The following is a 14567-nucleotide window of genomic DNA, read 5'->3' as shown; positions in this document are numbered from 1 at the left end:
CTGTTAGTCGCCTTTTACAACAAGCATAGTCGCCTTTTAAGGCAAGTGTGGGTTTTTGAAGACCTATTCTACCCCGGAATCTTCACAGGTCAGACTGGAATATGACCCTGATGATGCAACAATATCTTGGTCAAGGCTGTTTATCTAGGTATATATCTCACAACAAGATATGTTAGCAGCACTCCCAACCAGATTAATGTCTAACCATTATTCGCCAGGCAACTTACCTCCCTTACGTCACATAAACTATCACATATAAAACTACTTACCAGTTATATGTCACCCTGGCAACATCGAATGCGATCACTCACTTGAATGGAGTCTCGCTCTCACGAGATCTCGTTATGTTAATGAACTAACCTTTAACATTCAACTGTGTTATTACTACAGTTGACTGATGGTACTTCATCATGACTGCATTGAAACACAGTACTCACCTGTTATTACAACTTACAAACCATTAAAATTACTTTGTTATGTTCAACAGTTCACATTCACATTACTGGTAGGAATTGTGTATCATAAATCAGGCAATCTTTGATCATTTTGAGTACATATGACAATTTCTACTACATGTTCACATATACTTTCCACTGGTATTTTATTTCCCCCTGAATAACATTAAGGCTCAGTAGCTAAACTGAATAGTTTGTAAGTAATTGACAAGAGGTCATGGGACAATGGTTATGAAAGGGTCAAATACAAATCTGGCATATATGTTCACCTCAATACACATTGATATTGAATAGATACGTGAACACTGTATTTACAGCAAATTACACATACCACATGTTTACCACGTGCCAACTCAAACAGTGCAAAAATTCACACAGACTTTTACACGCAATTCAACCAAATAGACACCTCACATGTATGCTTCATTTGGTAATACTTACATTATAAAGTGTACAGTTATTGACACTATTTTCAAGGTTACTTGAAGTGTAATGAGTGATCGCATTCGGTGTCACCACATAACTGGTAAGTAATGTTCTATGTGATATTATATGTGACGTAAGGGAGGTAGGTTGCTGGGGGTGATGATGGTTAGATGTTGGTCTGGTTGAGAGTGCTGCTGTGGGCGCACCCACATGTTTTGTTATCAAATATATAACCAATTGGTCTTTGTAGCTTGTGAAAACTCATAATGATAAACTTGTATCTCGTGGGATGCATGGGATTTTATGAGCTGAATGTTGGAGCAGATGTAACTGCTTTCTATTCCCATTAGAAATGTAAATCCTAACCTTTATGGGCGTTTAATTCAAAGTCACTGTCTTCTTCACTGTCATCAAGACCACCAAAATCTACTTGTATCAGATGTTTTTGAACAGGCTTTACTCGTCTCTTCTTTGGATCTCGGGAAACTGAAAAACAAGACAACACACTTAACGAACTTGTATAGATCACAATTCATAGTACATAGATCACTGCAGAAGGCATAATAACGTAAATGATCGTACTGGTTTCATATCTTTCTACCAATTATTAAATATAAAAGTTGCGTTAAATCATACTGGGATGTATGTAAATATAAGGGGTGCCTGAAAGTTCTGAACCCAACTACAAAGGATGTATTGCACACTCTTAACGGTATGCATGTATGAAGCACAATACTTTCCATGTTTACAGGCTGCCTGCATACAACCAGGGAGCATATCTCTACAGACATCCAAAATGACTAGTACTCTCTACTGATGAAAACTGACAAAATTGGCTACCACGAAGTATCTCCAACAGAAAGGACTAAATACAACAGCCATTTATGTGGAGATTGTGTCAACTTTAGGGGATGATGCTCCTTCCTTTGCCACTTTTAAGGTGAGCAGCGGAATTCAAGAGGGGAAGAAAGAGCCTCAATTCAAAGATTTGAATATCAGGAAGACCTTCAACTGCCACCACTGAGGAAAGTGTTGTTGAAATACATGATATGATTATGGATGTCGATGATTCACAACACATTACATAGCCAATATAGTTGGTATCTCACATTGGAGAGATAAGAACATTCTGAGGAGGGAACTGGGCATTACAAAGATTTCAGCATGCATGGTTCCTAGGTTTACGAGTCCCCATCAGAAACACTTCAGGTTCATCATCTCTTTCATCATTTTGAAGCAGATCCAGCTGATTGTGTTAAGCGATTTGTAACCATGGATGAGTGAGTGAGAGTGAGTTTGGTTTTACACCGCTTTTAGCAATATTCCAGCAATATCACGGTGGGGGACACCAGAATAGTCTTCACACATTGTACCCATGTCGGGAATCGAACCCGGGTCTTCGGCATGACAAGCGAACGCTTTAACCACTAGGCTACCCGACCGCCCCTGTAACCATGGATGAATCTTGGGTTCATCACCATCAGCCAGAGTGGAAACATCTTACGTCTCATCCTTCGAAGAGAAAGTTTGTTCCATCAGCTGACAAGGTGCTGGATTTGGCTTTCTAGGATTCCAAAAGATTCCTTATATAACATTATAATGCCAATATTACGTTAGTGAGTGAGTATGGTTTTATGCCGCTTTTAGCAATATTCCAGCAATATCACGGCGGGAGACACGAGAAATGGGCTTCATACAATATACCCATGTCGAGAATCGAACTCGGGTCTTCGGCTTTAACCACTAGGCTACCCGACCGACCCTAATCTGCTTAGTCTGCTTAGGCAACTGTGTGAGAATACTAAACATTGTGGAAAAATCAATAACGGTGTTTTGTTCCACAAGGACAGGTGTTTGTTGTCACCATTTCAGCAATACATGACTGTGGCTCTGAACTCATTGACCATACTCCATATTCACCGGACCTGTGAAAATCCAGGTAGTCGATTTGTCTTCAGCAACCCATGTTTGCTGTAAGAGGCGACCATGCTTGTCTTAAGAGGTGACTGATGTGATCGAATGGTCAGGCTCGCTGACTTGGTTGATACATGTCATCGTATACCATTTGTGTAGATTGATGCTCATGATGTCAGTCAAGTGTGTTGACCTCAGATGGGATTATTTTGAAAAATACTTAGCCACCATCTCCATCAATGCAGTCCATAGTTAGTCTTAGAACTTTTAGAAGCCACAAGTCCCCCCTCGTATATGTCCAACAAGGCCTGTAACAGTGTGGTCAATTGTGACCAACTCTTTCATTCTGAACAAAAAAATCATTAAACTAAAAGTATGCCACAATGATAAAAGAGTGTAAAACTAGTTGACAAATATTCTCATCTGATCAACTATTCTCATGCCAGTGATGTGTGAACTGAAGGATGGATGGGTTCCTGAGGCAATTACATGTCATCTCTCTGATTCAAGTTCTAAACCACTTTCAGAAACAAAAAAAAACATCTTGTCAGATAAAATCCACAAAATAGTGCAGCCTTTATTTTTGTCCATTCGAAACTGGTCTATATCTATTGTGTTTACATTCGTTTAAAAAAATACAGAAATTTGTTATGCTGATCCCAAAAACATGGAGAACATGGATGATTAGAAAGTTCATCTGACGTGACCTGCATTGGAGGGTTGATAACCTTACCGGAGGGTTGTCAGATCTCTTGAGTGTATTGAATCGGAGAAAACTACTCTACCGCACTTAGCAATATTCCAACTAGATATTATTAATAAAGACTGGGCCAGTCAGACCACAATAGCACGAGTGGAATCGATATCGACAGAGTGTTGCGCCATAAAATAACTACGTCGCAAATCGTAACCACTAGATCGGCATCCGCATTTTGCTTGGCTCTCACAACAAACATTGGGAATTTGGAGACCGTATCTGCAGACATTATGTGACCAAACCCAATGCAATATCACATACACATAGTCTTGTATAAAAAGCTGACACTTGGATCAACACCGTCAATGCCGAGATCATCATCCATCTTTTCAGTATTATTAACTGAAATAGTTTAGATGCACAAAATCAATTGCTGTAATAAATGCCAAATGACAACAACGCGCCGAAAATCGGAAGTGGTTTTGCTTATCAGCGACACCTAGCGGATTTGATGGTTCTCTGTTTAATATGCGAGAAATATTTTTGCGATGTACAAACTCTCTGTAATACAGAGCCCAGTTGCTCGTTTTAACTGGTCCTGCTTTATGACTACGCTGCTACTAAAAACTTGTTTGAATATTGTTGGGGAACCCAGCGTCAAAACCCGTTTACATTTTTCAAAAGATAAACAAGAGATAATAGATACTTAAAACTTGTAAAAATATGTATATAAGATCTTTGGTTGTTATGTTAGAAAAAACAACGTTCATTTGTCTATCGATATGCGGAGACATTTGACTGGGGTTCCGTCTACCTAAACAAGTAATCTAAAAGCGCTAAGCTTTTTGTGCGCACCAGCAGTGGAACCGGTTTAAGCGGAGGTCAGTAGTACAAAACAACTGGTTAAATTGTTCGCTCGCGCAGCGCCCATAGTGGTTTTACATTACTAGTTTAGATCGACAGAAACCCAGTCAAGGCTATACACTAAGGGAGCGTATTTTCTTAACAACTAATGTATATGACATTTCCAAGACCAACAATGAATGTTCTAAGAACTCACTGTCTACCAAACAGGTATAATTTGATATTTTGAAGAAGGTTTCCTTGTCGGAAATTGCCACACCTGTGTTATGGAGGCCGGAATGATGATTGTAATGCCAAACACACAAATTGGGTAATCTCCAAGGAAATCAATCATAAACAAGGCATGAGGAAGAGAATTTATGGATTTCTTTATTATGAGGAACACAACGTTTCGGAGTATATACTTACTCCTCCATCAGATGAAGTAATGCTACGAAGCAGAGAACATAAACATGTAATAAGTGAACAAACATGGAAACTTAACAAGGGAAGCTGATAGGTGATTGGCAATGGACAAGAGGAAGCCAACAACAGTTAATTAGCGTGTATATGCGAGAGCAATGGATAAAGGGAAGCCAGGACTTAAATTATCACTGATTCGTAATAGGCAACTGACAAACGGGAGGCAGGGGGTAATTGCCACTGATAGGTAATAGCAAGGGACAAATGGAAGCCGACTGGATAATTAGTATAGACAGTAATCAAATCAATAAGTACCGAGCACTGGGCAGATAAGTTTCCTGGTCAAATGCCATTCAAACACTCGAAATGATATGGGAATTTAATTGAGTAGAGCCCTCGACCGCGACTAACACTAGTGTAAACTGACACCTAGACTCTGAAAAAGATATACTCTTGATAGAAACACAAAAAACTCCATTTAAATTTAAAATGGGCCGCAATAACATAGGAGGTTCAGAACTATTGGAAATTTCCGTGCTACATAATACATATAGATCTATATCATTACAGCAAGGGCTGGAGGGGTAGGACAAATACTGTTCAGGGAGTGGGAGAGAGAATATCACCAGTGATGCAAGTTTAGTTACTGTATGCAAGCAGATCTGGCGAATACAATAATATTCAACATGTATTTTTACTTTGTATTTTGTGGTTCAGCTGACGAATAGAGACATCGATTACATTTCTTTTCTTTAAAATAAGGGGCGGTGGGGTAGCCTAGCGGTTAAAGCGTCGGTTCGTCACGCGGAAGACCAGGGATCGATTCCCCAAATGATTACAATGTGTGAAGCCCATTTTCTGCTACTGCACAGTGACATAATGGACTTCTTCTTATTCCACGCTAACCGGGGCGTGAATAACATGGTGAGCAGATCGTCAACTCTCTGAGAGATTCTGAATGTGGTGATAAAACAAATCGTATTCAAGCAGAAGAGAGTTCCAACATGTCCAACACATTGTGTTTGTATGAATAGCGTATTACAAAAATCAGACTTTATAGTTAAAAAGTTTTATTACCAAATGGCAGGGCCGCCGTACTATTCAGATCATCCAATAATGTTTTGCTTTATTTCTTTGCTACAATCAAACCTCTCATCGACGGACGCCCATTTCATTGTCCATCCACATGGCATGAGTTGCGACCATAGTAGCATACACTAACATCCGCCATCTTTCAGTCTGCTCGAAGGGTCAAAGCTGAGGCGGCATTAACCATGAAGGGGTTGACAATGTCCAGTTTGAAGGCGCATCCATCGGTGAGAAACATTTTTGGGGATTCTTCGGTCTTAGAAATCATTTATTCGTAATATTTGCTCTTGTTGTATGATCCCCGCTCAAAATTTGTCTTTTATCTACATGCCCTTGAAATCGTGTACTGAGATCCCTTGTGGTCGTTAATTCTGTAAAATGGAACGATAATATTCGATAATTCATTCTAATATGAAAAAGAGAAACTCTACAAATAGTTGTTGTTTAATTACGCATTTAGAAATATGACAGCTACATGATAACGGTCCGTTAGTAATCGAATCTGGACCAGACAATCAAGTGATTGACATCAATCTACTAGAAGTCAGCGAATCTAACCACCCGATCCCGTCATTCTCCCCATTGTATAAGCATGGGATGCAAGCTAAATACCAATTCTAAACAATATCTTCAATATATAAATGGAATGGAGAATGTTGATATTCATTGATAGCAGGTCATTTAGGCCTAGGCATCGGTTTTTTGGAGCACCTTTAGAATACAGTACCACAACTTCTCGTGAGGACGATCTCTACCGTAGGTCACATGTCTCAAAGACAAGCAACCAGCTTTTGTGAGAATCCGTCGGACGCGAACTCGCGACCTTTGGATTGTTAGCCCGATAGCTAACCGACTGAGCTACGTCCACACTGTGAAACAAAGTGCAAATTTACCTAGTCATGCCTATGATGTTACAGAACTGAACGAAAAGGGTGGAATAGGTGACAGACACTTACGAAGGTTATGGGTAGGCATGGTGTCTCGTGACTTTAGTCTACGGACACTTACGAATGATCCCGATGCCATTTGGCACACTCGTCCCATTCCATAATCTACAAGATACCGAGTGGTGAGGAATGAGCCGATATGGCGCGAACTGAAACCGGCTCCAGGCGTGAATGACATGCTATTTAATAATTCGTTGGGTTGATTTTGTGACAGAAAAGTGTGGTAGGGAACACTGTAACGATGATCTGGATAATAGTAAGGAACGAGGGAGGCGAGCATGGCTAGTGACCACACAACAGTGAGTTCGCTGGCTTGTGTGAATGTCCAAGGGCTGAGGATAGAGTTTGGGGTAGCCTACCCTAACACTGGCGACATTTCGATGTGTTCAGCGCCAATATAATATCCCCAATAAACTGCATTCTTGTGCATAATAATGAAACGCAAAAATAATATATGTATATTAGTTCCCATTTATAACCATTTTATTTAATTACGAGAAAAACGAAATGAAAAGTATAAGTGCTTTCGTAAACTAGCGCTTGCTATAAAATGCGCCGCCGCAGGCTATATTCAGTAAACAAATATTCAAAACTCTCAACACCGCTGGGCGTATTCAATAACATTGCGTGTAGCGATGATAGATCACTGGGAGGAGCTTATGCACACTTGATGACCCCTGACGTCACAGGGCATTGTTTCGCCGGTGTGACTGGCAACAAAATACCACAAATTATGTCATAGGGTATTGTCACTTGTTTGAAAAGTTTGTGGTACTGTATTCTAAAGGTAGGCCAGGTTTTTTTATATGATATTTGTAAAATATTTGGAAATAGGCGATTAAATGTCAAGATATTTTTCATGTGTATCCTCGAGTTATTTGTTTTTGAACGCTGCCCAATCTCTGGTTATTGTATGAATGAATACACATAAATTTATGATGCCACAGAGTCTGTGACTTTATCCACTAATCACCTTTATTCCATGTCTTGTAATTTTTTATGATCTATTACTAGTAACATTATCTTGTACTCGTCCATATACGATATTTCCTGAAGATCATGCCATACCATACCAAACTATACAAGTTCGGACTAGTAGACTATATAAAGTGTTTGGCACAGACTGTGTCAAATATACTACTCAAAATTTGATAAGGATCACTAGGTGATATGTGTGTAAGTTACCACAAACATAACAAAAGACATGACTCTGACTCAGAAACGTGTTTAATCATGTTATGAATGAAAATTCATGAACGGCATGAACTTGTATCAATATGGAATGTTTGAAATCTGCAAACACCAAAAGGCATTTCATTAAAAATTGTTAACATCAAACAAGAGAAAGAATTACACAGTTATGAGGGATAGTCCATCATTACACTTAGTCGATGAAGTGTCAATATCGAGTATGACCTCCCCTTGCATCAATGACGGCCTGACAACGTCGAGATATGCTGTCAATAAGCACCCGGATGTTCCCAATGGGAAGGAGGTTCCACTCTTCCACGAGGGCATGTCCGAGCTCTGCCAAAGTCGTGGGTTGTGCTCTACGGCGTGAAAGGGCAACCTGCAGCATGTTCCAGACATGCTCAATCGGGTTCAAGTCCGGCGAGCGCGCTGGCCAATCCATGCGGACAATTGTCTCCTGCTCAAGGTACTGCTCAACCACCCTGGCGCGATGAGGATGGGCGTTATTATCCATCAGGATGAACTCAGGGCCAACAGCACCAGCGTAGGGTCTGACGTACACATCGAGGATCTCATCCCGGTACCTCACCCCCGTCATTGTTCCTCTCTCCAGGACATGAAGATCTGTCCTTCCATCTCTGTTGATTCCACCCCAGACCATGATGGAACCACCACCATAACGGTCATGTTCACTGATGTTGGCATCATGGAAACGTTCACGTTGTCGTCGCCACACCCGCTGCCTCCTGTCTGTAAAGTCCAAACAATACCTGGACTCATCGGTGAACAGAACTGGAACCCAATCGTTCCGTGTCCAAGTGACATGATCTTCATCCCATTCCAATCGCTCCCGCCGGTGTCGAACAGTCAGGGGGATTCGGACACATGCCCTTCTCGAGTAGAGACCTGCATTGTGAAGACGATTCCGTATCGTCTGAGTGGACACATTCACCCCCGAGGCGTTCAGGAGGTCGTTACGTAGGCTGGTTGCTGTCCAGAAGGGATGACGTCGTGCCTGAAGAGCCACAAAATGATCTTGGCGTTGGGTTGTCGACCTCTGACGACCACCCCCATGTCGGTGTGCTGCTGTACCAAAATTTTGCTGTCGGAACCAGGCCCTGCTTACAACGCTCTGGCTGACGTTTGGTGCATTGGCAACGTCACGTTGTGAATAGCCAGCATCAAGCATTCCAATACATCTGCCCAGTTGTTCTGTCGTCAGACGACGCCTTACACGTTGAGGGGGCATTGCGTAGATAAACGTAGTGTAAACACTCAATTGAGTTTAAAGTTTCAGATTGAATCAGACACCGTTGCCTGATTGGAAATCGTGCAATGGTAGCAAAAGCATGAACTGTGATGTGAAACGCATTTCCCATGGCATGAAATGCACTTGCAAGTGTGTTGGAGACGTTTTTGATTTCACTTGAACACAATATTGCCAGTTATACAGTTATTTTGTTTTTTTATTAAGAAAAATATCTACGATCCTTATCAAATTTTGAGTGGTATATATAGTTTTATGAGCAACTTTGCTTGAGTGCTAATAATGTGAACGAAAAGACAAACATAAACGTTCGATAGGTTATTGCGTTCACAACTGATATTAAATTATTAATGTTAATGATGTTGATAACATTTTCTGTGTTAATTGACAGTTGATCCCCCTGTTTGTTGCCACCGGTGTTGGAGCTGCTGGTGCATTCTATTACACCATGAGACTGGCCACCAGAAACCCAGATGTATGGTAAGAAATATTTTCTCTGTGCTGTTGATATGTATACATCAGATGGAAAACAAAACAAATATTGATGAAATATTCAGAGGTTGCAACATATGAAGTGTATCATTAAGTAATGGAGAAATCATGAAAATCTGTTGATTCCACTACAGAATCAACAGGTTCAAGTGATTTCTCTCACTTAAATAAACTGTTATGGTTGGTGTATAAATTCCGTACCAGACACCTATCCGCAAGTTTGTTTGATGCAACTATTAAAGTGACACACAGTAGCATCTATTTGAAAAATAGGGAGATAAAGCTCAAAATAAGCAGGAAAAATTACCCCACTTGCTTTTGTATGGTTTAATATGATTAAACCTTGTAATTGAATATCAAAACAATGCATTTAATGTAAATAATTGGCCATCAACACACAAAAAAGTACTCGAAAATAGAAGTTCCATAATGGCGTGTGACATCCTCATGTGTGACAACCGTTGGGAGTCACATTTCGGCTAACACATTGTATTTGGTATCTACTTTTGTAATTAAACGTTACATTTACTTATGAAAGCATTTATTTCAAAACGTTCATTTGAAGGCAATCCCCCCAAACACCCTGTTATTTTCTTGAGGCAACAAAAATGGCACCTGAAAAACTTAGATCCCATTACTAAGTTAATAAGCACGTCCACACCCTTACAAAAATTGCGGAAGGTGTCCGGTATGCTGCATTCTTTCCATATATTCTGTATCATTTTGCATAATGACCTTAATTGCATTAATTGTACTTGTTAAAATGAATATTCAGTGTCCAGTGAATTCCTGGCTCAACTGCCACAACAATAGCGTGACATCAAGGGTTTAAGCAATGTTAGCACAGGCTTCCAGCAAGGATGAGTTAGTCTCGTTCGTATGATGTCTCAGTATTCCATATTGAGAATATGATTACAAAAAGACAGCTGAGCTGGAAATGAATACAGTATTCAAAATTATGAGGAGTCTTGAGGTTTTTTTTACAATAATCATCCTTAAAATCTTATATCTTGGGACCCCTTTTTTCATCTGTGTTTATTATCTGAGAAATGCTTATCCCCAGTTCTGAGGAATGGCTGAAAGATTTTCTTAGTACCAGTTATGTGTAAGCGTGTTTGTATATAATAGGATGTATATCATAGGATCATGTATTATTAAAAGGATTTTGCACCAGTCCTATTGTCCTTGCCAAACTGCCCAATAGTTTAGTTATCATAAGGACCAGTAGAAATTTGCCATTAGATAATCATTAAGGGCTTCAAACGCTGTAGCCAATATGTATAGGAAAGAATATAATCCACAAGCGAAGTACCACCAGCCGAATACGCAAAGTGTATAAGTTGCCAGATGTGTATTGACATTGAATGATACTCACATTTTGACATTGTTGTAACTGAATACTGTCAAACCTGTCTTCCTTGATACTGCTCAGGTATTAACATTGTCCTTTTTGTGTTAAGCTGGGACAGGAAGAACAACCCCCAACCCTGGCAGCGATATGAACGCAAGCAGTACAAGGTAAGCGAAGTCAACCAAGTCTCAAACAGTATCTCAGTAATGTCCAACCTCAACTTAGTGCATGTAATATTGTTTTTTAAATTAACCTTTTATTTTAGTTTTTGTACTGTAGAAAAGCAAGTTTATTGAAAAGCCTGAACAAAAATCCAAATAAGTTTGATATTACATTCTGTGTGTGATATGTCTTGTTTCATTGAATCAGTGCATTTTCTTTCAGTTTTACTCCCCAATAAGAGACTACAGCAAGGAGACCTACCCAAAAGAAAGACCAAGTCTTGACTAGTATAATTGCCTGAATGTGTTTTGTGTGTTTGTATAAAAGAATAGCACCATTTGGTCAGCTCCGTAATTCTACAGAAATCTCATTATTGAACGCAAATTGCTTCCTCTAGTTGTAATCTCAGAAATGATAAATCTCAGATACATTATTTGTTTGAAACTGTTGCAATTTCATTGTCTGGATGGAGCGAAAGCTTCTTCAGATGATGGAGTCACTGAGACTCGTCCAACGCACAAATTGGATTTCTCCACAAACACGCTATTAAGTTATTCATGGTTTAAAGGCGGAGTTTTGAATTCGAAGACTTGTACATATTGTTCATGTACAACATGAGCTAGAAAATAAAATATTTGAAAAAAGTTTTTAGTTTTACTTTATTCAGGATGCAGGAGTCCAAAAAGGACAAGATGAAACAAGAGGAAGAAATCACATATATTTCCCCCACCCTTTTAAATGGTTGTTAATTAATACAGCACTCTATTCAAGCTACATTAAGGCAGCCCCAAAAATGTGGGAAATGTGCTATGTAGAGTTGCCAGAATCCTATGTTCGTGGGTTCTAGTCCTGGTTCACACTGATTGTTTCTACACCATACTATGCTCACGAGTGGTAGACGTCAGACCCCCACCCCCACCCCTACACACAAAGCTGACATGCCGTCACACAATGGTATACTGCTCAAAGTCAAATCGTATCCCAATTGCGTGGATCGATGCTCATGATGTCGATCACTGGATTGTCTGGTCCAGACTCAATTATTTACAGACCGCCGTCATATAGATGGAATATTGCTGAGTGTGGCGTTAAACAACAAACGAACAAACAAAGCACTCGTACATGTTGCTATACAAGAGAATTAATCTTGAAACCCTATTTTCACCTCACATCACATTACAGAAGCAATATTTTTAGACTACAAACTTTTAGATTTACCCTCGCCAGCAGCCAGATCACAAAGTCCCCTCATTGTAGGCAGCTCATGACGACCTCTGCGGGATGTAGGGCGCGACAAGGAATCCCAGGTCAATTTTGCCCATTATTCATCTGTTTTTGCATGTATCATTATGAAATAAGCTTTTTGCCATAATTTGCTTCTTGATCCAACTACTACCTTTGACTTTCACATGACCCCGTTTCTAGTGTTGCTGCATCATCTGCCGTAATACTACACTGTCTATGAAAGTAAAACTTAAAATATGGCGTCTCTTACATTTGCTCACAGATTTCAGATCTGAAGTTAAACATATCTGTCACGACATACATTTAGAAACCCATTAATGACCATCGTCGTTTTTGCAAAATGCATAGTCATTTGGCGTATGTGGAGTTACTAGTGGGGCCTAACTTATATGTAACGTCATTTGCGATAGACGTGTATTTAATTTTGATCTTGATTCGACCTTTGCTGCTTTACAGGGTAATAGTTTGTGTCACCACAGTGAAAATGCTGTCAGGGGCAATGCAAATGAAAGTAGGTGCATACTAAAAATGCCATCCATTAGGCCCCACCGAGCACAAGACTGTCATCATATTTCATCGAATCACGTGCATAGTGTATGGGGAGCTATGGCGAAAAGTTGGTTTTAACGCAGTTGCCATTGAAACCAAACGATTTCTACCAGAAATGGTTTGAGCAATAGGAGAGGCTGTCGTTGGATGTTCCAGGCAAAGGTTAACCTTTCTACACCTTGTGAAAGAGGAGAAACAAATTCAGGTCAAAGCTGTGCAGCAACGGCGGGCCAATGTGACAAGTGTGCCAAAACACAAAAAAAGACGGATTTCTTTAAAGGTGCATGTCCTTCAGACCCCCAGTAACCCTGACATTGCACTTTTACAATGATCTTAAATATCTTCTATTGATACGAATTTCTGATGAAGCTGAAATTTCGCATCCATGATTCTACTTCTTAAAATATATTTTGTTCAAATCATTGTGAACTATTGTACCATATAGTAGTTAGAAAATCAATTTTTACAAAATTTTGTTAAAATGGTAAGAAACGGGCAATTTTGCGTGAATGATACTGCTATTTGAAGATACAAGTTTGTTCAAGGCATCTCGCTGTCATAAACAATGTTGCGAAAACACAGGGTGTTCCTTGAATCTATGGTGCGATTTTGATTTCCAAACATACACCATCAGATCACAACAATCAAGTCAACAAACCTACAACCGCCATGCATCAGCTGTACTGGATTTTCCGACTGAGATAGTCGACAGCAACGGCAGAGTCCACCACGTTCAGGACTTGTTTCATTGAATGTCCTCTATCCCAATCGCGTGGATCGATTCTTATGATGTTAATCACTGGATTGTTTGGTCCAGACTTATAGCTGGATTATTGCCGAGTATGGCGTTAAACAATAGAATTAAAACAAACTATTAAAGTTACTTCAGTCACCTTTCTACAATGAGTGCGCGAAGAAGCGCACGTAAAATGTCCAAGGCATGAACAGACTCCGGGTCAATGAACATTACTGCTTTCAAGTGGATCAGTAAAAAATTATTAATATTAAATTTGTTTCGGACGTTATTCCTTCAAACAGTTTATCCAGTATATATGTGGTCTTACTTCATGAAGTAAATTAAAAACTATGAACACACAAGGCCATTTAGAAAGTGGTCAAATGTGACAAATGTAATATTTGGGATAACGCTTTCTGAGCAAAGTACAGATTCTCGTCGTTAAGAACTGACTTATATATTTTTGCGTTGATGGAGGTATATACATAATAACCGATGTGCACACTGTAAATTTGCGTAAAAATAAAAAAGACAACAATTATAACTTAAAATGCTACTAATTCAATCATTAACTCAAAAACCTGCAAACAACAATATGAAATCAGTGGCATCGTTCAGCGCAATAATGCAACTCTATTCACAGCAAATCAGGAAACGGTATTCCGGTAGTGGGTGCGCCTAATTATTTAACCTTTGCGCGGTCAATGGTCTACCAATGACATGCCATTCATTTATTTGTCTATTAATGTTAGAAAAAATCTTTGATGTAACATTACTGGT

The 14567-nt window shown here is 39.6% G+C and overlaps 2 protein-coding genes across 8 annotated transcripts in view; one reads left to right on the top strand and one right to left on the bottom strand.

Annotated features, from left to right (window-relative positions):
* The window catches only part of LOC139465873 (PHD finger protein 14-like), a 28532-nt gene extending 24572 nt beyond the window's left edge, over positions 1-3960 (bottom strand). For all 7 annotated transcript variants that reach the window (XM_071247838.1, XM_071247841.1, XM_071247840.1 and 4 more), the window contains exons 1-2: positions 3814-3960; positions 1248-1367 (exon numbers count right to left, since the gene is read on the bottom strand). In XM_071247838.1, the coding sequence (XP_071103939.1) occupies positions 1248-1367; positions 3814-3877 (184 nt within the window). In that variant the 5' untranslated portion in view covers positions 3878-3960. The remainder of the gene's footprint in view (positions 1-1247; positions 1368-3813) is intronic.
* A 2013-nt stretch (positions 3961-5973) lies between these two features.
* LOC139465872 (cytochrome c oxidase subunit NDUFA4-like) lies at positions 5974-11894 on the top strand. Its single transcript, XM_071247837.1, has 4 exons — positions 5974-6074; positions 9644-9732; positions 11205-11262; positions 11480-11894. The coding sequence occupies exons 1-4, from the start codon at positions 6033-6035 to the stop codon at positions 11543-11545; spliced, it is 255 nt and encodes an 84-aa protein (XP_071103938.1). The 5' UTR covers positions 5974-6032; the 3' UTR covers positions 11546-11894.
* Positions 11895-14567: the final 2673 nt, after the last annotated feature.

The sequence above is a fragment of the Haliotis cracherodii genome, unplaced genomic scaffold, assembly GCF_022045235.1.
Source record: "Haliotis cracherodii isolate W230 unplaced genomic scaffold, xgHalCrac1.p SCAF_18, whole genome shotgun sequence".
Lineage (NCBI taxonomy): Eukaryota > Metazoa > Mollusca > Gastropoda > Lepetellida > Haliotidae > Haliotis > Haliotis cracherodii.
Note: the sequence above shows the minus strand (reverse complement) of the source record. Positions and strands in the feature narration are given on the sequence as shown.

Bases quoted from the DNA above. Each gene is read 5' to 3' on its own strand.
- LOC139465872 (XM_071247837.1), top strand. From the start codon at position 6,033: ATGAAGGGGTTGACAATGTCCAGTTTGAAGGCGCATCCATCG. The intron at 6,075-9,643 runs GTGAGAAACATT...GTTAATTGACAG, and splicing joins GTTTGAAGGCGCATCCATCG to TTGATCCCCCTGTTTGTTGC. The intron at 9,733-11,204 runs GTAAGAAATATT...TTTTGTGTTAAG, and splicing joins ACCAGAAACCCAGATGTATG to CTGGGACAGGAAGAACAACC.